Genomic DNA, 26,630 nt, shown 5'->3' on the forward strand with positions numbered 1-26,630 from the left:
GCAGGACAAGGCATCCATGGCTGATGAGGGAAGTCAAGGACAGCATAAAAGCAATAGAAAAAGCACAAGGTGGCGAGGATTAATGGGAAGCCAAAGAATTTTGAAGCCTTTAAAAGCGAGCAGAGGACAACTAAATAGAAGTAAGGGGAGAGAAGATGAAATATGAATGTAAACTAGCTAGTAATATAAAAAAGATAGCAAGAGTTTTTTTAAATATATAAAAGTAAGAGAAAGGCAAAAATAGACATTGGACAACTGGAAAATGAGGCTGGAGAAGTAATAATAGGAAACAAAGAAATGGCAGATGAACTGAATAGTTACTTTGCATCAGTCTTCACGGTGGAAGACACCAGTGGGATGCCAGAGCTCCAGGAGAACCAGGGGGCAGAGGTGAGTGCAGTGACCATTACTAAGGAGAAGGTTCTGGGGAAATTGAAAGGTCAGAAGGTGGATAGATAACCTGGACTGGATGGACTACACCCCAGGGTTCTAAAAGAGATAGCTGAGGATATTGTGGAGGCATTGGTGGTGATCTTTGAGGAATCACTGGAGGCAGGGAGAGTCCCAGAGGACTGGAAAGTGGCTAATGTAACACCGGTCAGGCCGGTTAGCCTGACTTTGGTCATTGGTAAAATTTTAGAGTCTATTATTAAAGATGAGATCGCGGAATACCTGGACGTACATGATAAAATCAGACTGAGTCAGCACAGCTTCGTCAAGGGGAGGTCATGTCTGACAAATTTGTTGGAATTCTTTGAGGAAGTAACAAAGAAGTTAGACAAAGGAAAACCAGTGGATGTGATCTATTTAGATTTCCAGAAGGCCTTTGACAAGGTACCGTGTAGGAGGCTAATAAATAAGTTAAGAGCCCGTGGTGTTAAGGGTAAGATACTGGCATTGGTAGAGGATTGGCTGATTGGCAGAAGGCAGAGAGTGGGGATAAAAGTGTTTATTTCAGGAAGGCAGCCAGTGGCTAGTGGTCTGCCTCAGGAGTTGGAGTTGGGATCACAGCTTTGCAGAATATACATTAATGATCTGGAAGAAGGAACTAGATATAGATATAGAGAAATACAGCACAGAACAGGCCCTTCGGCCCACGATGTTGCACCGAACTTTTGTCCTAGGTTAATCATAGAATTTTGGACAATTTTTCATGGCCAATCCACCCAACCTGGGTGGAACTGTGGGCACTGTTGCTAAATTTGCAGATGGTACAAAGATATGCAGAGGGACAAATAGTATTGAGGAAGCAACGAGGCTGGAGAAGAACTTGGACAAGCTGTGAGGTTAGGCTCTTTGATAGGAAGAATGGAGGCATAGACTATTTTCTAAATGGGGAAGATGCTTAGGAAATCAGAAGCACAAAGCAACTTAGGAGTCCTGGATCAAGATTCTCTAAGGTTAACGTCCAGGTTCAGTCAGCAGTTAGGAAGGCAAATGCAATGTTAGCGTTCATGTCAAGAGGACTAGAATATAAAAGCAGAGATGTACTTCTGAGGCTGTATAAGGCTCTGGTCAGACCCCAAATTGAGTCATTTTGGGCCCTGTATCTAAGGAAGGATGTGCTGGGGCCTTGGAAAGGGTCCAGAGGAGGTTCACAAGAACGATCCCTGGAGTGAAGAGATTGTCATGAGGAGCGGTTGAGGACTCTGGGTCTGTACTCGTTGGAGTTTCGAAGGATGAGGGGGTATCTTATTGAAATTTGCAGGATACTGCAAGGCCTGGATAGAGTGGACGTGGAGAGGATGTTTCCACTTGTAGGAAAAATTAGAACCAGAGAACACAATCTCAGACTAAAGGGATGATCCTTTAAAACAGAGATGAGGAGGAATTTCTTCAGCCAGCGGGTGGTGAATCTGTGGAACTCTTTGCCGCAGAAGGCTGTGGAGGCCAAATCACTGAGTGTCTTTAAGACAGAGATAGATAGGTTAATCAAGATTAATAAGGGGATCAGGGTTATGGGGAGAAGGCAGGAGAATGGAGATGAGAAACATAGCCATGATTGAATGGCAGAGCAGACTTGATGGGCCAAATGACCAAATTCTGCTCATATGTCTTGTGATCTTATAAATATGCGAGTGTCGTTCATGCCCAGCGAGGGTATGAGCCAGATTGGATTGGGTGCCAGGAGCATTGTGCTCTGATTGGGGACAGGCGTAATCACATTTAGGGGTTCCCCAACTATTCTCCAGCAATAGCGGGAGGTACAGCGGTTTCATTCAGGGGTTTAGAATCGTGCCCTTCGTTATTTTTTGGGAGAATCATCCCCTATAATTAAGAACTTGGAGATAGACACAGAGAGCGCTCTCGCACGACGAGACCGGTGACTAGTGGGAGAGGCGGAAAACACAAACTGAGCCAGGAGCCAAAACGTTTGTGATGCAACTGGCCCGCTCTCATCGTCAAAACTGGGATCTCGCCGTAGAACGGCTAAAAACCAATTATCAGCACTTAAGCCCTATTTCCATACAACAGGAGCCACCCCATATCCAATGGTCTCACCTGATTCAGCGGCCTCCCCAGCAAGTGGTCACACTGGCACCGATTAGAACTCCTTTTGAAAAATGTGAACCTGGCGGATGGGGATTAGTATCTGTGATGCTGGGGATTTGTGGAGAAGGCCGAGATGGATCATCCACTCAGCACTTCTGGCTGAAAACTGTTGTAAATGCTTCAGCCTTATCTTTTGTGCTGATGTGCTGGGCTCTTTCATCCGTCAGGATTGGGATAATAATAATAATCATTATTAGTGTCACAAGTAGGCTTACATTAACACGGCAATGAAGTTACTGTGAAAATCCCCTAGTCGCCAAATTCCGGCGCCTGTTCGGGTACACGGAGGGAGAATTCAGAATGTTCAAATTACCTAACAAGCATGTCATTCAGGACTTGTGGGAGGAAACCAGAGCTCCCGGAGGAAACTCACGCAGACATGGGGAGAACGTGCAGACTCTGCATTGGCGCTGTAATGTAACAATGCTAACCGCTGTGCTACCATGCCACATTTTCCGAGACTGCCCCTTGGTTCTAGACTACCCCCACCAGCAAACCCCCCCCCCCCTCCCCCCCCCCCCCCCCCAGACAGACAAAAAAAGCTTCCGACATCTACCCTGTCGAACCCTGTGAGAATTTTGTATGTTTCAATGAGATCACCTCTCATATTTCTGAACTATGCAGACGCTACACAGACAGTGAACCAAGCCGGGAATCAAACCTGGGACCTTGGAGCTCTGAAGCAACAGTGCTAACCACTGTGTTATCGTGGAGCCTCCTCCTCCAGGGAGTTGTTTAATTGTCCACCACCATTCACAACTGGATATGGGAGAATAGCAGAGCTTAGATCTGATCCGTTTGTTTTGCAATCGCTTAGCTCTGTCTATGACTTGCTGCTTGTGGTGGTATGATTTGCATAGCTGTCTGCCATTGGTGCAGAACACCGGCTTACCATTGGCCCTGGTCGGTCATGTGCCTCTCGACCGATTGGTTGAGACCAGTCATGTGACGGCTCTCCGATTGGTCGAGAGGCTGAGTTAACCACGCCTCCTCACCGAGGTATAAATTGTCAGAACGCCCGGCGGTTGTCCATTTACTGTAGTCGACTGCAGGGCTAAGTTCTAGCTTATTAAAGCCTAACTCTGTACAGCAACTCGTCTCGCGTTCGATTGATGGCTCATCACTGCTTATGCTGTTTGGCAGCAGGTAATCCTGTGTTGCAGCTTCACCAAGTTGACACCATCTTTAGGTTATGTCTGGTATGTCTGGGCATGCTCTCCTGCAACCGTCTTTGAACCGGGGCTGATCCTTTGGTTTGATGGTAATGGAGGAGTGGGGGATATGCCAAGTCATAAGGTTACAGATTGTAGTTGAGTACAATTCTGCGGCTGCTGATGGCCCACAGCTCCTCATGGATGACTAGTCTTGAGGTGCTAGAGCTGTTTGAAGTCTATCCCGATTTAGCACAGCGGTAGTTCCACATAGTATGATGGACGGTGTCCTCAATGTAAAGACAGGACGTTGTCACCAAAAGATGGTCACTCCTACTGATACCAGCATGGGCAGATAGAGCTTCCAAAGGCAGATGGGTGAGGATGAGGATAAGTACGTTTTTCCTTTTTGTGGGTTCCCTCACCACCTGTCGCAGACCTCGTCAACAGCTATGTCCGACTCAACCAACTCGGTCAGTAGTGGCACCAATGAGCCACTCTTGGTGATGGTCATTGAAGTCCCCCACCTAGTGTACAGTTTGCATTCTAACCATGCTCAGTGCTTCCTCCAAACAGTGTTCAACATGGAGCACTAATTCCTGAGCCAGGGAGAAGTACTTGATAATCAGCTGAAGTTTCTTTGTCCATGTTTGCCTTGATGCCCTGAGGCTTCACAGAGACTGGTAGCAATGTTGAGGAATTCTTGTGTAACTCCCGACTGATGGAAGGTGGGGGTGAGATCTGTAACACCTCAATGGTGGTCTCCTCGGAGCTCTTCCTCAAGGTGTTCTCTTGGGCGATGGCGGGCCGGCGGGGGGTGGTGGTGAGGGGGGGGGGGGTTGCTGATGGCAGGGCGGGGACAGTGTGGTCTGACTCCAGATGGCCCTGCCTCGTCAGATAAAAATCCTGCTGGACAATGAGCATGTGGTCAGTGAGAGGGAGGGATCATTTTGTCTGGCACGAGCAACTCGCTCGAGAGAAGTCATCTGAGTGAAGGGCCAGTGGATCCTCACCTCTCTGCCGCAGGCCAGCCTTGCTGTCAGTGACTGCACTCTGCTCGGACAATCCTGCGATCTCAATGGCCCGTTCCTCACAGGAGTTGAGGACTCAGATTTATGGCATCTCTCCTCCAGACTTGGACCTTTCCTGCTTGTTATGAGCTATCTTCTCCTGAGGGGACGTAGTGAGGGCATGGTGAGCCACCCGGTGATGCATCAGGGGAGTCTATAGCAGGTGATATGTGTGGGCACCACACCTGGACATGAAGGGGTTGTGCTGATGTGTGACAGGGGGTGCTGAGGACCAAGCATGAAGATCGGATGTGAGGAGGGTGCGAGGTGTCAGTGATTTGTGGGGGTGGGGGGTGACCCCCAGGCGGCACTGCTGACCTCAATGCTGGACCTCCGACCCCCTCGGGGGAACAGGATGCCCCGTCTCTCATCGGCGATGTCGGGAAGCCTGGCCATGTCGGCATCTCCAAAGCTAGGTTCTCCATTCTGGAGACTAAGTGTTCCTGCTGGAGTGGAATTACACCTGGTCTCCGCTGGCCCTAGAAGCAGCGCCCAGGAGGGACTCACACCCCCCCCCCCCTTCTCCATGCAAATTTATGCATGATGGGGAGCTTGCGAGATTCTTTCGGAATCCTGGAATCGGGCTGCTATTTTGGCGGGCCAAGACCAAGGTCCGATAGCTGACCCCCCCTCCCACCCACAATGCAAACTCTGCCACTGCCCCCCCCCCACCACGGGAATTACGGGTGATTTGCCCACAGAACACACGCTTGAGCATGACACGATCCCCCCACCAACCCTAATCATACACCCCCATCGGAACTCCCGTCAGACTCCCAACAGATATCCCCATCAGACCCCCATCGTATCTCCCAACAGACCCCCCCCCCATCGTAACTCCCATCAGACCCACCCATTGTATCTCCCATCAGAACCCCCATCAGACCCCCCCCATCGTATCTCCCATCAGACCCCCCCATCATAACTCCCATCAGAGCCCCCATCGTATCTCCCAACAGACCCCCCCCATCATAACTCCCATCAGACCCCCCCATCAGACCCCCCATCGTATCTCCCAACAGACCCCCCCATCGTAACTCCCATCAGACCCCCCCATCGTATCTCCCATCAGAACCCCCATCGTATCTCCCATCAGAGACCCCCGGCCCCTCCCCCAAAATCAGTCTTACTCGTTTTCATGCTGGGGGTCTGATGGGGGGGTTTGATGGGGTCGTCTAACGGGGGTTCTGTTTTGTGGTTCTGATCGGGAGTCTCTATTGGGGGTCTGATGGGGGTCTGATTCGGGTCTCTGTTGGGGGTCTGATAGGCATCTGATAGGGGGTAGGGGGGCAGGATTTGCATTGTGGGGAGGAGGGGGCCCTCCAATAGGCTTTGGGGCACTTACATTACACACTTCACCCCCTTGACCTACTGTGGGTCCAACAAGTCAGGGCCACGCTTGTCAGCGGAGGCAGTAGCACAGTGGTATTGTCACTAGGCTAGTAATCCAGAGACCCAGAGTACTCCTGAGTCCCAGGTTCAAATCCTGCTGCAGCAGATGGTGAAATTTGAATTCAATAAATATCTGGAATTAAAAAGTCTAATGATGGCCATGAAACTATTGTCGATTGTCGTTAAAACCCACCTGGTTCACTAATGTCCTTTAGGGAAGGAAATCTGCCGTCCTTACCCGGTCTGGCCTACATGTGACTCCAGACCCACAGCAATGTGGCTGACTCTTAACTGCCCCCTCGAGGGCAATTAGGGATGGGCAATGCCCATGCACCATGAACGAATTTTTAAAAAATACCTGCACCAATTCACGTCCACGTGAATCCCGGCTGAAAATCCTGGAGCATCACGGTGGCCTGGAGAATAGGGCCTCCAGTCCTTTAATCAGATGCAAGTCGGTGCAAGTGGCCCTTATGCATCCTCCCACTGGCGCGAGGTGTGTAGTTCACTGCCGCTGCTGGTGGGACCAGAGCATCAGAACGGGATCGGCGCCGGATTTATCCCGACGCTTGATTCTCCGCCAGATCAGGAACCCCGCGAGCGGCAGCAGGCGGCGGCGAATCCACTTCCTGATCTTTTACCTTCTCCCTCCTCACCATCTCAGGCCCCAAATGTTCTTTCCAGATGTACTTCTTTCAATTGATTATGTTCATGACGTGGTCCCTGTCATGTGGTACCAACACAGCATGCCACAAATAAAGCCAATGAAAAGTCTGCCTTTTGTTTCTGAAGATATTGGCTATGCGCAACTTTCACCAAACCTTCTATTTCTGCAGGATCATTTTGGAAGTCGACGAGCCAGCATCGAACCACAATGGAGGTCAGCTCCTTTTTGGGAATGATGGCTACCTCTACATTTTCATTGGAGATGGTGGAATGGCAGGTGATCCATTCGGGAAATACGGAAATGCACAAAACATGTAATGTATTCTTGCATTCATTACAGTTTCAGCAATATTTTTCTAGAAGGAGCTATATGACGGGATTATTTTCTGAAACATTTAATTGAATATGGCAAAAGCACAGAATAGATTGTAGCCGGTCAGCCATTTGTTACATATCCTCACATGACTTCCACGCATACATACAAGTTACTTTACAGAATTTTAGTCACAGTGCTCTGTGCTTATGTTGCACCATCACCTCCTTCAACCCCACTTCATCTCCCCCAGCAGCAAATCATGTCATTCATTTCTTCATCATATATTTATCTCGCTTCCCCTTAAGGCATTGCCTCAACTGCTCCATGTATTGGATAGTTCCGGATAAAGAATTTTCTCCTTAATTCTGTTTTGGCTTTATTAGTGACTATGTTAAGTATATAACCCTAATTCTGTACTTCCCCAGAAGTGGAAGCTGTTGCGATGTTGTGTGCATGGCATTGTAATGTAAAGGTGCTCGGTACAGCAAGGACTACTGTTGCTCTGGAGAATGGCATTGCCCATGGTATGATCTACAGAGTCACATGGTAAGAAACTCAGAGTGAACACTCTGGAAGTCTACCTGCATAGAGAAGCAGTGCCATGCATGACAGTAACCTGGATCTGTAAATAGTTAAAGACTACCAATAAATTGTTCATGTTTAAATATACCAGTCTCAAGATCTCACCATTGAGACATCTAAATAACCCATATTACAACTGAAACATCTAGCAGGGACATGAGGACCAGGAGGTAACATTAGAGAGGATAAATAAGATGCACAAGGAATTGGGAGAAAAAGATAGCACCAGAGTACAAAATAGCAATATTATGTTGTGTCAGAGTAGAAAGTAATGCAATAAAGTCTAAAGTACATATTCAGTGCATGTGTGTGAAAGAATGGAATATTGTAAATAAGGCAGGTGAGCCGTCGGCAGCCAAATGGGATTTGGATGTTGTTGCAATAATGGAGGCCAAGCTCAATAAAGAGCTGGACTGGATACTAAATATTCCGGATAGAGAGTGTTCAGGAAAGATAGGAGATGAAAAAAAGAAAGAGAGGTGGTAATATTGACGAAGAATAATATTACAGCATAAGGATATTATGCTGAAGAGTGAGAGAGACAGGGATAGATGGTGTCCCAGAAGTGTCAATCACAGAACCTGTTTAGTTAGAGCAAAGAAATTATAACGGTCAAATTACACACTGGGTGTATTCAATAATCTTCCACATAGTGGGAAAGATATAGATGGAAAATTTGCAAGAATGTTATGAAGAAATGCCTAATCTATAGTTAAAATGAGGAGGTTTAGTTATCCTACTATAAGTGAGGTAGTTGTAGTATAAAGGACAAGAAGAGCAGAAAGCATTGCTGAAGTATAATCAGGAGAATTTTCCACATCATCATGTTCCCAGTTCAATGAGGAAGAAGGTATTGCTGGATCTGATTTTAGGGAATGAAATGGAAAAAATAGATCGACAATTTCAGTAGGGAATATTTAGGGGACAGTGATCATGGTATCATAGGTTAGCTTAGAAAAGGACAAAGAGCAGCCAAGGTAAAAACAAATAATTGTGGGAGAGCCAATTTCAATGAAGTGAGAACAGATGTGGGCCAGGTAAACTGGAATCAAACAGTACCAAACCAAACAAATTGAATAAGGGCTGCCATTTAAGAAGGGACTGTCAAAGATAGTTGAGGGGATCAAGATAAGGCACACAAAACCAGACCCTAATGATGAAAGAGATAGAGCATATAGTGAACCAACAAAATGTATTTGATAAATTGATAATATAAATGAGAACAGGGCTGAATATAAAAAGTTCAGAGGGGAAGTGAAAATAGAAATAAGAGAAGCAAAGAGAAAGTATGAAAAGTGACCGGCAGCCAACAAGAAAGAGAACCCAAAAGACTGCTATGGGCATATAAGTAGCAAAAGGATAGTCAAAAAAAAGAGAAGTAGGATTGATTAGGGATCAAAAAGGGGATTTACACATGGGTGCAGAAGATATGTCAATGGTACCGATTAAGTGCTCTTTATCAAGGGAGAAGATGCTGCTAAAGTCATAGTGAAAGAGGGGGTCGGTGAGGCACTTGATGAAAAATTAATGTAAAGAAGATATTTGAATTCAATGTTGATACAGATCTCGTATGGATCTGATTGGGTGCATACCGAGGGAAGGAAGGGTGGAAATCAAGGAGGCATTGGCCATAATCTTCAGATCTTCCTCAGATATAGGCAAGAGGATTGGAGAATTGTGAATGTTATATCCTTGTTCAAGAATAATAAATCCAGCAACTACATTTTTAACCTCAATGATGAGGAATATTTTCCAAACAATAATCCAGGACAAAATTAACAGTCATTTGGATGAATGTGGATTAATTAAGAAAAGTAAACATGGGTTTATTAAGGGCAAATTGTGTTTAACCAATTTGATTGAGTTCTTTAATAGATAACAGAGAAGGTTAATGAGGGTAACATGGTTAATTTTGACTTCTAAAAGGTGTTGATAAAGTGCCACATGACAGACTTGCCGGCAAAGTTGAAGCCCAATGGAATAAGAGGGACAGTGGCAGCGTGGATACCAAGTTGGCCGAGTGACAGGGAACAGAGATCAGTGATGAAAAGTTGGATTTCATATTGGAAGAAGGTAGATAATGGGGCTCCCCAGTGGGTGATTTTAGGATCACAGATTTTTGTAATGATACATAGGTGTACAGATAACAATTTTAAATTTTAGATGAAACAAACTTGGAAGTATTGTAAATTGTGAGGAGGGTAGTGTGAGACTTCAAGAGGACATACAACTGGTGGATTATCTAAAGGAGGTGCAAGAGCAACTGGTCCAGTTGTGGTGTAAAGAGTCACATGATAGTAGAAGTAGAGTGTGCAATAGAGTCTGGAGGAAATAGATCCAACATGGAGGCAACACACATGCAATGGCAGTACCTTGGGCATGTATATAGTTATTGGTCAACAATAAATGGTTTGTACACAACCATACAATCCAGACCTCTTAATGACACAGCAAACAACATTTACAACAGTTATTACAGCATTAGGAATCCTGGGCTTTAGGACTGGAGGATAGAGTACAAAAGCAAATAAGTTATGGTGAATCTTCACAAAAAGGTTTGACCTTAACTGGAGTATTGTGTCCAATTCTGGGTACCATACTATCGGAAGGATGCAAAGGCATTAGGGGTGGGATGCAGAAAAACATTCCAAGAATGTTTCCAGGCACGATGGTTCTTCGGGCACGAGGTAGATAGATTGGAGAGGCTGGGACTGCTTTCCTTAGAGGAGAGAAGGTTGAGAGGAGATTTGATAGAGGTGTTCAAAATCATGAAGAGTGGAGAGAGTAGGGAGGGGAAAGCTGATCCCATTGCTAACGAGGTCAAGAACCAGAGAATGCTAATTTAGGTGATTGGCAAAAGTAACAATGGTGATGTGAAGCTAGGATCTAGAATACTATGCCTGAGTGTGTGGTGAAGGATGATTCAAAGGTGGCTTCCAAAAGGGAATGGATAATTGTTTGATTAAAAACATTTTTTGTAGGTTTGGGGATGAGGGGAGTGGGACAAGCAGAGTAGCTCTTACCGAGAGCTGAATGGCTTCCTTTTGTTCTATAACTATTCTTGATAATGATCCTTCTTAGTGTCTCAAGTTAACACTGCAATGAAGTTACTGTGAAAATCCCCCAGTCACACCTGTTCGGATACACAGAGGGAGAATTCAGAATGCCCAATTCACCTGACAGCATGTATTTCGGGAATTGTGGGAGGAAATCGGAGCACCTGGTGGAAACCCACGCAGACACGGGGAGAACGTGTCAACTCCACACAGTGACCCAAGCCGGGAATCGAACCTGGATCCTTGGCGTTGTGAAGCAACAGTACTAATCACTGTGCCACCGTGCTGGCCATGACGAAAAATGAGTCCCAAGCTGCCCAAGCTTTCCTAATAGTTGTAGGGCGCGATTCAGCCACCACATTGTGCCTGATGCAGAGCCAAACACGATGGGTGAATCCAGGGAGAGCCCCAAATCGGGCTTCATGCCGACCGCCAGGCACCGGGCCCATCGCGATTCACCTGGCCTGCTATGCCTGCCGCCATCTGGATCATGCCCTTGCTGTACCAGGTGTGATGGCACCACGGGGATCTCGGAAACAATTAGAGCTTCTCGGATGGCCAGGAGCAGGGCACGCCAGTACCTTGGCACTTAGGCACTCTGCCAATGCCACCCAAGCAACCTGGCAGTGCCACCTTGCACTGCTATAGTTCCCAGTCTGCACTGCCAGAGTGCCAGGGGCACTTCCAGGGTGCCAGGGGCACTTCCAGGGTGCCAGGCGCACTTCCAGGGTGCCAGGCTGGCAGTGCCAAGGTGCCTGGATGCCAGGCTGGCAGTGCCAAAGGTTGGGGCCTGGGGGAGCCTGCTCATGGAAGTGGTGAATGAAGGGGGGTTTCAGAGGTTGGGAGGGTGAAGGGGGGGTCCAGAAAGTTCTTAAAGGGGGTGTGTGTAGAGATTGAGCCACCTTTCAAAATGGCGCCCTGATCGAAGAGGAGCCAGTCCTTCTGACGAGTTCAGCTCCCCAATGCTGGAAACATTTCAAAGTATGGCCTTGACAGAGAGAAACTTCCCGAGCCTAAAAAAAAGCTAATGAGACTGCCTAAAAAAAAGCTAATGAGACTGCCTAAAAAAAAGCTAATGAGACTGCCGTTGAAGAGCAGTCTCAGTTTTCACATTGCAGCCATCACAAAACCCTCCATCAAATGTGCCCAAAACTAGACTTGGATTATTTTTCAATGAATCGCACTCGTAACCTCAGTCACCTGAGTGTATCTGGTTTAGTATTAACACAGATCGAAAGGTCAGCCCATGAAATGTAAGTAAAGTCAGCATAGTCCCCGGTGACCATAGGCTGCTTTCCCCTTTGAGGGGGAGAGCTGACTGGTGGTGGTTTAACCTGAGGATCACCCACACCGGGGTGAGAGGCAAGTTGAGAAGGCGAGACCATCATGAACAACCTTCGCTGGTTCGGGAATTGAACCCACGCTGCTGGCCTTGCTTCACATCACAAACCAGTGAAATGTACTCAATGGATGATAGGTCATATTAATAAAGAGTCTTTAAAAAGCACATAGCCAGAAGTTAGACTTGCTTTTCCTCATCCATTAACCATTCTGACTCTACTGGACACTTGCATTGAGTAAGGATGACATTTATTTCAGTGTTTGCTTGGTGTGAGTTTAAACGTTTAACCATTGGCAAAGAAAATTGTGTCAAAAAATGTTAAAACCATCTAATATTTTATGAATTGAAACATATATTTCCTTACATTAGACATGGCTCAATATGAGGACCATTTGGCTTGAAGAATAATACAGAAAGCAATGCTTAACTTAAGTTTAATCAATAACAAGTTTTCTTAATAAAAGTTCATCATTCATAATAATAGATAATAATTTAACAGTTTAAAGCTTCTGATGATTTATATGACATAACTCCTAGGTTGCAATACTTTGGGTGTTTCTTTGTTTGTGAATATAAGTCAGCTGGGAGCTTTCTGATCACCTTTTCTGATGTAACATTATTTGTGCATGTCATTGAATAGTTCATTTTTTCTCAAATTCCTTTATTTAAGTTACACAGAAGATGAAAGTTGCATTGTCAGATCTCTCACAAAGTAGAAGGCAAGGATTAAAAAAACATTTTAGAACTGTAAATGCACTGAAATCTGAAAAAAGAAGTGGAAAATGCTGGATTTTATACGTCAGTCCTGCCAGCATCTGGAAAAGAGGAATAACTGGCTTTGTTTTGATGTACAAACTTTGTGGCTTCAGCATTTCAGCCAGTGGAGTAACTTTGCAAATGCAGCTCATGCAGCTAATGGGTCATTAAAGGAACTTGATTTTTTTTAAAAGCCTTGCATTTTATATAGCATGTTTCATGAATGCAGAGTAGGACAGTATGAAAGCAGAGATAATAGGAGCTTGTCCAAAAGGTACGGTGAAAATCATGGGAGATTTTAATCTACATATGGATTGGAAAAATCAGATGGGCAAAGGTAACGTAGATGCAGAGTTCACATAATGTTTTTCGGATAGTTTCTTAGAACAGTTCTGGAGCTAACCAGTAAGTAAGCTATACTGGACCTGGGATACGACTTACCTGCCTCGACACACCCAACTTGGTGTCAGGACAAGTGCACTGAATCTCACGAGAGGCCTCTCAGGAGATTTGCGATGCTCAAAACACCTCACGAGATTTAACGGAGTCTCGCGGGATATCGCGATCTGGATCTCGCTCTTACTGGGCGTGACCCAGTTCAGCTTATTTAAATGATCCATTAGGCTCATTTAAATATACGTTCACGGGATCCTCCCGTCAATCGGGACCTAGTAACCGCGCCTCGGAGACCTCGCTAGGGTGCCATTTAGTACTGGTTTCCACAGCACCTGGGGGCATCTCTCAGGCCATTAGAGACCCCGGGGTGGTCAGGTCAGGGCAGGGTGGTACCCTGGCAATCCCTTTGACACCCAGGCACCATGCTACTGCCCATCTGACCCCTTGGCAGTACCACCTGGACACCCTGGCAGTGTCAGAAGGATAAATACATTTTGTCAGGAGTCTCTCAATCTTGCTTCTTTGCTTGAATAATAGTGTTGTATTTCCAGGACTTTTCTCCTTTAAATAAACTTTTTTCGCAAATAGTTTTTACCTCTTAGATTAACCTGGATACACATAAACAAGAGATTCAACCTTCCCAAACATAAAGGACATATTACAAAATGACCAGCATGTAAACTTTCAAATGCAAAAGTGTAACTTGTCATCACTGCCATTTAATCTATGTCTCCACAACTCTCCAGATCAACCTTATTGGGAAAAGTGCTTCGGATTGACATCAACAATAATAATCGTGGTCCCCTTTATAAGATTCCACCAGACAATCCATTTGTTCTGAATCCAGATGCACGGCCAGAGGTTTATGCCTATGGCGTGCGGAATATGTGGCGATGCTCTGTGGATCGTGGTGACCCTCAAACAAAGTATGGAAAAGGACGAATCTTCTGTGGCGATGTTGGACAGAACAAGTTTGAGGAAGTAGATATTATTGAAAAAGGAAAAAACTATGGCTGGAAAGCAAGAGAGGGGTTTTCATGCTACGACAAGAAGCTCTGTGCTAATTCCTCCCTGAGTGAGAAACTGTTTTTAATATCCTCGTTTATGGTCTTTGAACATCATCAGTATGTTTTCAGACTCATCTTGCAACACCTTTGTGATCCCATTTCTAGTGTCCTTTCAGTTCTCTTTACTTTTCCAGCAATTTCAGTTTTGATTTCACCATTTCAACACTTTTTCCATCTTATTCCTTCGTTGCCCTTTGTTGATAGTTTATTCCACAACTTTATTACGTGTTTGTGAAGACTTTTTGCCCGGCTTTCCTCCATTCCAACTTCTTCTTCCTGGTATTTGAGCACTTTATCTGATGGAGCAATTGGGGAGAACTTTGTCAACAGAATTCATTATACTGAAGGGTCTTCCATTCCTTATGAGACTGACATTTCATATAGACCTATCAGGTTTTATAATAAACAAGGCTTATCAGTGGTCACTGTCCGTGTGGAGTTTGCACATTCTCCCCATGTCTGCGTGAGTTTCACCCCCACAACCAAAGACGTGCTGGTTAGTCGGATTGGCCACGCTAAATTGCCCCTTAATTGGAAAAGAAAAATAATTGGCTACTCTAAATATATTTTTTAAAAGAATTCTATAGTAAACAACGAATTGTAAAAATTTGTGGCCATGGATTCTATGTATAAGGACAATGTACATTTAGTTAGCACCATTAACATCGAAAAATATACCAAAATGTTTCCAGTTAGGATGGTATTGGTTGCAGAATGTGTCTGCTAAAGAGATCTTCATTGTCTTCTATATGTTACCAAGTCGGTATCAACTTCAAAGAAATATACAGTAAAAGGTACAAAGAACAAAGAAAATGACAGCACAGGAACAGGCCCTTCGGCCCTCCCAGCCTGCGCCGATCCAGATCCTTTATCTAAACCTGTCTCCTATTTTCCAAGGTCTACTTCCCTCTGTTGCCGCCCGTTCATATACCTGTCTAGATGCCTCTTAAATTATGCTATCGTGCCCGCCTCTACCACCTCCGCTGGTAAAGCGTTCCAGGCACCCACCACCCTCTGCGTAAAAAACTTTCCACGCACATCTCCCAGGCATGGAGCTATCTCTATCTTGGGTCTTAACACACCAAAACACAATGACTCTCGGGATGGGATTGTCGAGCACTACCCACTGGCCAGAATCTTGATAACAAGCCTAATTGTTCCTTAGTTGGTCATTTTAATATGGTGATTTGAGCACCCTCTCCTGTATTATGGGACTGAGTTCAGGGGTGGGCAGGGTGGTGGTGGGATGACATATTTACATGTGCCCCCCCACCACCTCCATTGGAAACATGCCTCCCGGGGCATGTAAAGTTCAGCCCTATATTTCTGAGTATGCTACCATTCATTGTGCATTCCCTTGTCTTGTACGCTCTCCTCAAATGTATTTGGATAGTATAGGTGCCAATTGATCCAAATGATAAATTTCTTGCACCTAAATGATTTCTGAACATGAAGTTCCATTGCCACTTTTCTGCCCATCGACTGGCCAATTGACATCTTCCTGCACTCTGTACATGTTTACTAAAGGAATGGCAGACTCTGTACATTCCTATTCTTTCGCTAACGAGTGTGATTGTACACCTAAGAAACTCTGTGTTACTCGTCATGGGTTACGTTGGTTCTTGCATGACAGATGAGCCCGATCCTGGAGCCCCATCTTCAACCTCACACTTGGCAGGTGTCTCCGGGATATGGGATCAGTCCTTGGACTCGAGATCACCATTATAATGAATGATAAGCCTTGTTTATTATAAAACACGATAGACCTTTATGAAATGTCAGTCTCATAAGGAATGGCAGACCCTTCAGTATAATGAATGCTATATGGATTGGATTGGATTGGATTTGTTTATTGTCACGTGTACCGAGGTACAGTGAAAAGTATTTTTCTGCAAGCAGCTCAACAGATCATTCAGTACATGGAAGAAAAGGGAATTAAACAATTCAAGAAAATACATGAGAATACATAATAGGGCAACACAAGATATACAATGTAACTACATAAGCATTGGCATCGGTTGAAGCATACAGGGTGTAGTGTTAATGAGGTCAGTCAATAAGAGGGTCATTTAGGAGTCTGGTGACAGTGGGGAAGAAGCTGTTTTTGAGTCTGTTTGTGCGTGTTCTCAGACTTCTGAATCTCCTGCCCGATGGAAGAAGTTGGAAAAGTGAGTAAGCCGGGTGGGAGGGATCTTGATTATGCTGCCCACTTTTCCCCGGCAGCGGGAGGTGTAGATGGAGTCCATGGATTGGAGGCAGGTCCGTGTGATGGACTGGCCGGTATTCACGACTCTCTGAAGTTCCTTGCGATCCTGGGCCGAGCAGTTGCCATACCAGGCTGTGATGCAGCCAGATAGGATGCTTTCTATAGTGCATCTGTAAAAGTTGGTAAGGGTTAATGTATACATGCCAAATTTCCTTAGTTTCCTGAGGAAGTATGGGGAGGTGATGGTGATGTATTGGCAATGTCACTGCACTAACAATCCCGAGACTTAAGCTAACGGTCTGGGAACACAGGCTCAAACCCCACCATGCAATTAATAATCTGAAATTGAAACGGTTGTCACAGTAATGGTGACCATGAAGCCATTGTCGATTGTCATAAAAGCCCTTCTGATTCACTAATGTCCTTTAGGGGAGGAAATGTATACTGAGAAGGTCTGCCCTACATGTGACTCCAGACTTACAGCAATGTGGTTGGCTCTGAATAATCAAATGGCATAGCAGCATTCAGGGGAAAGTAGGGATGAGCAACAAATGCTGATCTTGCCAGTGCCATCCACATCTTTTGAAAGAATAAGTTTTTTAAAAAATATCAATATTATTGGGAAAGTAGTGGATCTTTTGGATAGTACAGGAGCCAATTGATCCTAATGATAAATTTCCTGCACCTAAATGATTGGAATGCAGTGCTCCAAAAGATAGTGATTCGAAACAAACCTGTTGGACTTTAACCTGGTGGTGTAAGACTTCTTATTGTGCTCACCCCAGTCCAACGCCAGCAGCTCCACATCATGGCTAATCTTGGTCTTGAACTCTATTTTCCTACTGCTCCCCATATTCCTTAATTCCTTGAGGGAACAAATGTATTCCAGCTTTAACTGTATTTAAAGATGGAGGGAGCGATCTAACAAAATAAAAGAGTCCCGTTCTGGGTGGGATTAAAAATGTTCTGTTTTTTATTCTTATGACCAAAGTGAATAACTTCACACTTGCCGATATTGTGCTCCATCTTGTTGCCCACTCACTTAGCCTGTCTTAGCAGCATCTGTGTGTCCTCCCTGCAGCTTACCTTTCCACCTAACTTGGCATCATCAACAAACTTAGGGACTGGAGCTTGGAGCTGACATGAATAGGGAGATATTAGAGATGCATTGATGTTTGTATCCTCCTTGTAATTAGGTTCCAGTTCCCCTCAAATACCACATATTCAGTGCTTTAGGGAACTTGCAGATGTGATTATTATAATAACAGACCACGTCTTGGTTGCACACATTTGCTGGTGGCGGGATTCTATCTTCCTGCCGTTTGTCAATGGGATTTCCCATTCTGACCATCCCATGGCTCCGGGAAGCCTATTTTGGGGGTGCACTGCCAACGGAAAAGTGAATCGCAATGTTTGGAGAGTTCCAGCCCTTGTGTATGTGAAAATGAAAATGGCTTATTGTCACGAGTAGCCTTCAAAAGAAGTTACTGTGAAAAGCCCCTAGTCGCCACATTCCGGCACCTGTTCGGGGAGGATGGTACGGCAATCGAACCGTGCTGCTGGCCTGCTTGATCTGCTTTAAAAGCCAGCGATTTAGCCCAGTGAGCTAAACCAGCCCCTCATGTCCAGAGATTATGATAAGGATGTTACCAGGAAACTGCACATCCAATATTCCTCAACTGTTTTAAATAGAATATCCTTTATTCACAGTGACGTACCTCAGGTTTTCACCTCATTGGCTGACTGAGACAGTTAACATTTTTACTGTTTTTCACAGATGATGTCCTTCCTATATTTGCTTATCCACATAGTGTTGGAAAGTCTATCACCGGCGGTTATATTTACAGAGGCTGCGAATCTCCCAACCTTAATGGACTCTATATATTCGGAGATTTTATGAGTGGGTAAGTCATTGACAACTGATTATTGACATAATAAACAACCCATAGACTTCACAGAGGAGAAATGGATGTCAGGCATTGGTGGGGATGTTAGGAAATAACCCAAACTACAGGCTAAGATTCTGGTTTGCAAAAGTTCTCAATGGAAAAGGGGAAGTGGCAACAAGGTTGAAGATTCTGACAGTCAAGGTAGTTGAAAGCTCTGATGCTGATGCAGGAACAATCATAATCTTTATTAGTGTCACAAGCAGGCTTACATTAACTCTGCAATGAAGTTATTGTGAAAATCCGCTAGTCGCCACACTCCGGCGCCTGTTCGAGTACACGAGGGAGATTTCAGAATGTCCAATTCACCTAACAAGCACGTCTTTCGGGACTTGTGGGAGGAAACCGGAGCACCCGGGGGAAACCCACACAGACACGGGGAGAAAGTGCAGACTCCGCACAGACAGTGACCCAAGCCGAGAATCGAACCTGGGACCCTGGCGCTGTGAAGCAACATTTCTAACCACTGTGCTACCGCGCCGCCAATGTGCTACTGTGCCGCCCATAGAGTTGCCTTGCATTGACCGGGAATCAAACCCAGGCCTCCTGCATGGCAGACAAGAATTCTACCACTGAGCCACCAATGCAAACCACAAAAGGGTCAGTCAAGACATTGGAGGCCAGAGTCTTGGCACAGGTTAGAACAAAGGACTGGAGGAGGCAACGGAAACAAGAGTGAAGTGGCACCATTGACTAATTTGTAAAGGAGGATGAGAGATATCAATTGAACTTCATTTGACTTCACTTAACATCATCAAAATTAACATATTGGGAACAGAAAGCTAAAGGTTGGTGAAGAGTAAGACTTAATGTAGGACTGTGCACAGGCTTTAATGAATTAGAGGTCACGATTCTGCCAAAATGTTTCCAAGTGTGGTAGCGAGTGGGAACTGCTGAGCTTATTGGCGTTCGGCCCGGCAAGGTTGCCACTGCATCGTTAATTGGTCCCTTAACAAAGCCCCATTGGCCTCACACTGCTAATGAAGTCTAGCAGCTGATTCACCAACACCACATTCACTGGCCCCCCACTAACAAGGTAGAGCAGGCCCCACAGTTCGGGGATGCAGACCTGGGAGGCTCCTAGAGGTGATCGAAGCCAGGGGGTTGTCCTGTTTCCCCAAAGGTCCCGGAGGGTGAGCCACAGGGCAACCAGTGCCACCAAGGAGGAAGTGGCAGCGGTCATCAGCTCGGGCAGCCTGACCAGGAGGACCTGCACCCAGCGCTGCAAGAGGCCCAACAACTTACACCTAAACGTATGGGTGAGTTGGCACTGAAGCTCCCACCCCATCAGCCTGCACCTGGCACCATTCTGCCCAGTGCCATGCCCTGGCCTGTCCATGCACCCCTCCCCAAACCCCTCCCCAAAACGTTTGCCCCCCACGCTGAACCATGCATGCAGCTAACGATGCCCTCTCTAACAATGTCCCTATAGAAGAAGTTGTCCCGGAATCGTCAGGAGACGGCCCAGACTGGCGGCGGGTGCTGGACATCAGAGTCCTCAACACTTTCAAGGTAGCATCCCTGGAGTTTACGGGGGTGGCTGAGGACAGATCGCTCCTCCCAGGAGAACATATCGGAGGAGAGCTCCAAGGATGCCACCATAGATGTGTCACAGCTGTCATCCCCACCCTCCGCCAGCGCAGAAACATGCACCTCGGTGGGTCACATTAGTGGTCAGGCTGCTGGGGCACATTCTGGTGAGCACCACACAGTGACACTCCAGCAGGCCCATAGCCAATTTGAGGAGTCCCAGGGGCTACAGGCACAGGAGATGGTGTCGGCAAGCCTGGCACCGAGGCCAACTGTGCCAGTGTGCGGCTGCAGTGGAGAGCCTGGTGCATGCCGTCAGCAGCTTGAGTGGTGGTGTCCAAAGCGTGCCAGAGTCAATGACGGCCTTGGCTGAGGGCCTCGGTAGACTGACCAACTCGATTGGGTACGTGACCCAGTACCAGGCAGACCTGGGCTGCAGGACAAGTCCCGCTCTCAGATGGGAATGGTCGAGATACAGTTGGAGGTGGACATTACCGAGGCGCTGCAGAGCATGCCCCAATTACTGAGGAGCATCACCTAGGGCGTCAACAGCATGGTGCAGACATTGGTGAGCCGCCAGGGCTGGCAGGGTCAGGTGGCAGGGGGCAGCCGGGACTCGATCCTGCTGCCCCGCCGTCCCAAAGTGAACCCAAGGGCCCCGACCGGGAGGATGGCACTGGGTGCCAACCTGGACCTGTCCATGGAGTGGCAACATGGCCATCAGCTCCCTCGAGTTCCACCCCTCTGACGATGTCGCGTTCCGCAGTCAGCACACGGTACAGTGCGGCACGGCTGTGCATGTGCCACTCTGTAGTGCGCCGGGGCCCTCCTACCCCAGCGCCCCAGAGGACGAGGATGATGAGGCAATGCCGGACCAGCAAGGGCTGGAGGACCAGCCCAGGGAGGAGCTGGAGGACCAGACGGAGGACCAGCCGGAGGCTGCAGGACAGGCAGTAGTGGCGAGGGTCCAGCAAGCCCAGAGGGTCAGGGAGGCCTTCATACTCGCCCGATCCAATTAGGACAGAGCCTGGTCCATTATCGCTACCTTACCCACCACCCACCCCCATCTCCCACCCTCCCAGGATAGGTGTTACTGGTATTACATTGGCATGGGGGGGGGGGGGGGGGGGTGATAACCCGCAGAGAGCTGGGCGCCAGTGCTCCTCAATCGATGCCATAGTCTGACCACTGCCTGACTGCTGAGTGCTCGCTCACACCCATCACCTGCACACTGTGTGCCTGGTGGGGGGTGGAGAGGGGTCGGGGGGGGGGGTGCGGGTGTGGGGGTGCCTGGGGAGATGGGACAAGGGTTTGGAGGTTGGCCCGCATTGTGGAAGAAAGTGTATGCACATCAGAGTTGGTTACCTCGTCCTGTGGCCTTCGATGCCCCTGCCCGGTGTCCTCTGGGGACTCTGGGACCAGAGGGCTGGGGCTCACTTGTCGGTGGCACATGCACAGCCGTGCTGCACTGTCCCATGTGCTGGCCCCGAGACGCAGCCTCATCAGAGGGGATGGAACTCGGGGTTGGGGGCCATCATCGCCACTCCATGGGACGGGTCTGGGGTGACACCCAGTGTACCCCTCCTCCCGGTCAGTGCCCATAGGGCCCTGGGGTTCACTTTGAGATGGAGACGCAGCTGGTTCGAGTCCTGGCTGCCCCTGCATCATCTGGCACTGCCAGCCCTGGCTGCCTCCATCATCTGGCACTGCCAGCCCTGGCTGCCTCCATCATCTGGCACTGCCAGCCCTGGCTGCCCCTGCAATATCTGGCTCTGCCAGCCCTGGCTGCCCCTGCATCATCTGGCTCTGCCAGTCCTGGCTGCCCCTGCATCATCTGGCTCTGCCAGTCCTGGCTGCCCCTGCATCATCTGGCTCTGCCAGCCCTGGCTGCCCCTGCATCATCTGGCTCTGCCAGTCCTGGCTGCCCCTGCATCATCTGGCTCTGCCAGCCCTGGCTGCCCCTGCATCATCTGGCTCTGCCAGTCCTGGCTGCCCCTGCATCATCTGGCTCTGCCAGCCCTGGCTGCCCCTGCATCATCTGACTCTGCCAGTCCTGGCTGCCCCTGCATCTTCTGGCACTGCCAGCCCTGGCTGCCTCCATCATCTGGCTCTGCCAGCCCTGGCTGCCTCCATCATCTGGCACTGCCAGTCCTGGCTGCCTCCATCATCTGGCTCTGCCAGTCCTGGCTGCCCTCCATCATCTGGCACTGCCAGTCCTGGCTGCCCTCCATCATCTGGCACTGCCAGTCCTGGCTGCCCCTGGAACATCTGGCTCTGCCAGCCCTGGCTGCCCTCCATCTGGCTCTGCCAGCCCTGGCTGCCCCTGCAACATCTGGCTCTGCCAGCCCTGGCTGCCCTCCATCTGGCTCTGCCAGCCCTGGCTGCCCCTGCAACATCTGGCTTTGCCAGCCCTGGCTGCCTCCATCATCTGGCTCTGCCAGCCCTGGCTGCCCTCCATCTGGCTCTGCCAGCCCTGGCTGCCCCTGCAACATCTGGCTTTGCCAGCCCTGGCTGCCTCCATCATCTGGCTCTGCCAGCCCTGGCTGCCCTCCATCTGGCTCTGCCAGCCCTGGCTGCCCCTGCAACATCTGGCTTTGCCAGCCCTGGCTGCCCTCCATCATCTGGCACTGCCAGCCCTGGCTGCCCTCCATCATCTGGCTCTGCCAGCCCTGGCTGCCCTCCATCATCTGGCACTGCCAGCCCTGGCTGCCCTCCATCATCTGGCTCTGCCAGCCCTGGCTGCCCTCCATCATCTGGCTCTGCCAGCCCTGGCTGCCCCTGCAACATCTGGCTCTGCCAGCCCTGGCTGCCCCTGCAACATCTGGCTCTGCCAGCCCTGGCTGCCCTCCATCTGGCTCTGCCAGCCCTGGCTGCCCTCCATCATCTGGCTGTGCCAGCCCTGGCAGGTCCCCATGGTCCGCACCATCATGTCAACACCCTCAGAGATCCTCCTCAGTGACTGGGACAAGCTATGCAGAGCCTCGGCCATTCCAATCTGAGAGCGGGTGATGTCCCGCAGCAGCCCACCATGGTCAGCCTGGTACTGGGTAAATTCCCTCAGCCATGGCCGTCACTGGCTGTGTTGGCCTTGATGTCATGCATTGCCAGTGACATCTCCTGTACCTGTAGCCTCTGGGACACCTACAATTGGCCATGGACATGCTGCAGTGTCGCTGACATCTCCCTCAGGATGTGCTGACCGCTCCCTAACGTCTCCATCAACTCCGGGAATATATCTTCCATAGGCTCAGCATCAGGCTGGTACCCAGTCCTCCGACTGCTGTCTCACCTCGGAGTTCCTGCCCCCACCTGATTTACATCAGTAGCTCTGTGGTGCTCACCAAATTGTGCCCCAGAAGCCTGACCACGAGCATTCCCCACCGAGGTGCCTGTCTCTGTGCTGGTGGAGGATGGGGATGACAGCTGTGCCGCCTCGATCATGTCTTCTTCGGAGCTCTCCTCCAAGGTGGTCTTGTGGGAGAAAGGGAGAAATGGGCCAGCGCCATTGGCTAGAGGACCTGCGGGAGAATGGACATGTGGTCAGTGGGAGGGATGGGTCTGAAGGGAGGGTTGAAGGGAGAGGAAGGATGGAGGGAGGGTTGGGGGTCGCATGGATAGTTGGGAGGTGGATACTCGCATGGGGGCGGAAGAGTCCTGTTGGGGGGGGGGGGGGTTAGTGTCTACTCACTCGTGCTGCCCGGTGTAGATCGTTGACCGTTTCCGGTACTGGAGGCCAGTCCTCCTGGTCACACTCGCCCGAGCTCACAGCCTCCACCACCTCGTCCCAGCCAGCACTGGCTGCCCTGCGACTGACCCCCCACACTATACCCCGCCCAACCCTGTCCTGCGCCCCCGCACCTATTTGGTTTCCGCGCTCCTTTCCACCCGGCACACCAGTCCGCAGGAATGAAGCTCCGGAAGAACCACCCCCGGAGTCCACCACCGGGCCCGCACTAAACACACTTCCACAGCCACCCGAAACGGCTGTGACACCAGTGCTTCGTCGGTCGCAACGTACGATCCGGACGCTGGACCGACTGAATTTGTGAACCCGTCACCCCCACCGGACTTAATCTTTTTACAGGGGGTGAATGTGGTGAATGTATAAATACTGTTAATTCACCAATATACTGTGTTGCATTATACCATGCCTGTGGGCTCCATCTATGGGCCACTGTGTGGCTTCACCCACAGGGGGAGATGTGGAGCATGTACGGGCTCAGCCCATGGCTCCGCCCCTTATAGGAAGTATAAGAGCAGCAGACCTGCGGGACTGCTTTCAGTATTGTACCGGTCGCAGGCAGGCAAAGTTGTAAGCTGATTAAAACCACTGTTTAATTCGACTCGTGTCTGTGTGAATTGATGGTCGCATCACAGGACATCCCTCTTTGCCTCCACTGCATATGGAGCCTATCCAGGTCTGCATCCCTGGGGTTGGTCTCCTGGGTGCCATAGACGCGACCAGGCTGGGGTTGGCTGAGCAAGTGCAGCTTAAGAGCTGCTTAACCTTGTTAGCGGGGGGGGGGGGGGGGGCTGGCGAGCACGGTGGTGGCGAATCAGCTGGCGAGTCTTCATTTGCCACGAGAAGCCCGTTAGACCTCGTTAAGTGGACCAATTAATTATGTATAGTGTTGCCGGCATCGCTGGGGTAAGCGCCAGGAAGCTCGCGGCAGTTCCCGCTCGCTACCACGCTTAGAAATCGTGCCGGAGAATCGCACCCTATGTTCCCCTGCCAGAGCTGAATCGCACCTGCTTTGTGCTCGCTCTGGGAGAGCAAATGAGGAAGCAAGTCCCAATTGTTTGCCAGGCAAATCTATCCCACATAATCCTCGCCATGCATAATTTTGCACAGCAAGGGATACGGAATTGCATCCCAATTTGCGTTCCCAGGGGGATCATAAGACGGGTGCAATTCTCCGAATCCACCCCAATATATGTCAATTCTCAGTGGGAGATAACGAATCCAACAGTGGGTAAAGAAATTGGATCTGATCGCACTGTGGAATGGAGTGTCAGAGAGTGCAGAGTTAGATTTACAAAGTGAACAAACTGCAAAGTGGCACTGAAAGAAGTTGCAAGTCGGGGAGCATGAGCCCATTAAGAGATGTATAAATGTGAGCTCGGCAGGGCAGACAACAGCAATGTAATAAAAGTGAAAATCAGCATATCCACCATTGATATCATACAGACCAGGAATGTCAGTTACTATTGTTCCAGGGGAAATTTTAAATAGTTGGAAGTTCAATGGTGATTGGATTGAGAGCACAAGCACTGGGCCTCTCAGACGCTGCAAATTGGGAAAAAAAAAGGTGAGAACCAGTGTAAACGAAATGGAGGGCACTCAGGTGGCAGAAGCTGGTACAGCCAACTGGACATTTGTGGAGAATGTGACAACACATGATTTGAGAAGGAATTGTGCTATCTGTAAAGAAATTCAGTCCGAAGCCAATGAAACATAGCTATCTGGTCAAGAGCCGAGGAAGGGAATCTTAATTTTATTACATAGAATGCTTGGTACTCAGACTGGATGTTGGACGCAAGGTGTTCCATTTCCTTGCTATAATCTTCAATTAACTAAACCTAAAATTCACATGTAAAAATATGCCCTTGAGCAGTCATGTTATTTCATCTGCTTGCTAACTCATTGCTCTTCTCCCTAAACAGGCGTCTGATGGCACTGGCTGAGGATTCCAGAACAGGGAGGTGGCACGATTATAAGATCTGTATGGGAAAGGGTCAGACATGTCTTTTCCCAGGACTCTTGAATAAATATTATCGGTACATTATCTCCTTTGCTGAGGATGAAGCAGGTATTTTCATCTGTCCAACGTACACTATGATTTGTACCACTGTATTTTTAATATCAGTTTAAGAAAATCAGCAACTCCTTATTTAATTCTGAGTCGACTATCCTATACACTTCTCCTTCTCCATATCTGTGATGTTTTCCCAGATTTTGGGATGAGTCAGATCTAGCATTTCTATTTAGTTGTATTTTCTGCCTTCCATGTCCATATTTACTGCAACATCGTGTCACACCAATAAAGATTCTTCCCCACCATAGCAATGAAAAGGTCCTTCCTAAAGTCACAATCTGCATCCTATTTGACTGTGACCATGATACATCATTCCTGACCATTCTTTTTGATCTGACGGCAACATTTTATACAGTTGACCACACCATCCTCCTCCAATGCATTTCCTGTCATCCAGCGAGGTGGAATTCCTGCTGCAGTATTCCAATCTTTTCTGTCGACTTGTTGCCAGAGAATCAGCTGCAATGGCTTTTTTTCCCCGCTTTAATCTCTAAAGTATCCCAAGGGTTTATGCTTGGCCTCTTCCTATTTCTCACCTCTCTGCTGCTCCTTGGCAACATTGTCTGAAAACATATATCAGGTTCCACAACATGTTGGTGATTCCCAGTTCCATCCCTCCACCACCACCCTGTCAATTCTCCTCCTGCCTGATTTATCATGCTGCTCATCCAGCATTCGGCCCTGGATGAGCAGAAACTTCCTGCAGCTGAATGTTTGAAGACTGAAACTACTGTTTTCAGTTTTCGCCACAAACTCCTTTCTCCAGTTACCATCTCCATCCATCT

General features: G+C 48.3%; 1 protein-coding gene and 1 non-coding gene across 3 annotated transcripts in view; one reads left to right on the top strand and one right to left on the bottom strand.

Moving 5' to 3' along the window:
* hhipl1 (HHIP-like 1) overlaps window positions 1-26,630 on the top strand; it is a 63,472-nt gene that overhangs the window by 26,268 nt on the left and 10,574 nt on the right. For both annotated transcript variants that reach the window (XM_038822388.1, XM_038822378.1), the window contains exons 3-6: window positions 7,003-7,146; window positions 14,027-14,355; window positions 18,331-18,457; window positions 25,694-25,839. In XM_038822388.1, coding sequence (XP_038678316.1) covers window positions 7,003-7,146; window positions 14,027-14,355; window positions 18,331-18,457; window positions 25,694-25,839 — 746 coding nt within the window. The remainder of the gene's footprint in view (window positions 1-7,002; window positions 7,147-14,026; window positions 14,356-18,330; window positions 18,458-25,693; window positions 25,840-26,630) is intronic.
* On the bottom strand, window positions 19,016-19,086 carry trnag-gcc. The gene has a single exon. It is a non-coding gene; the product is annotated as a tRNA-Gly (tRNA).

Source organism: Scyliorhinus canicula, chromosome 2, assembly GCF_902713615.1.
Source record: "Scyliorhinus canicula chromosome 2, sScyCan1.1, whole genome shotgun sequence".
NCBI classification, from domain to species: Eukaryota; Metazoa; Chordata; class Chondrichthyes; order Carcharhiniformes; family Scyliorhinidae; genus Scyliorhinus; species Scyliorhinus canicula.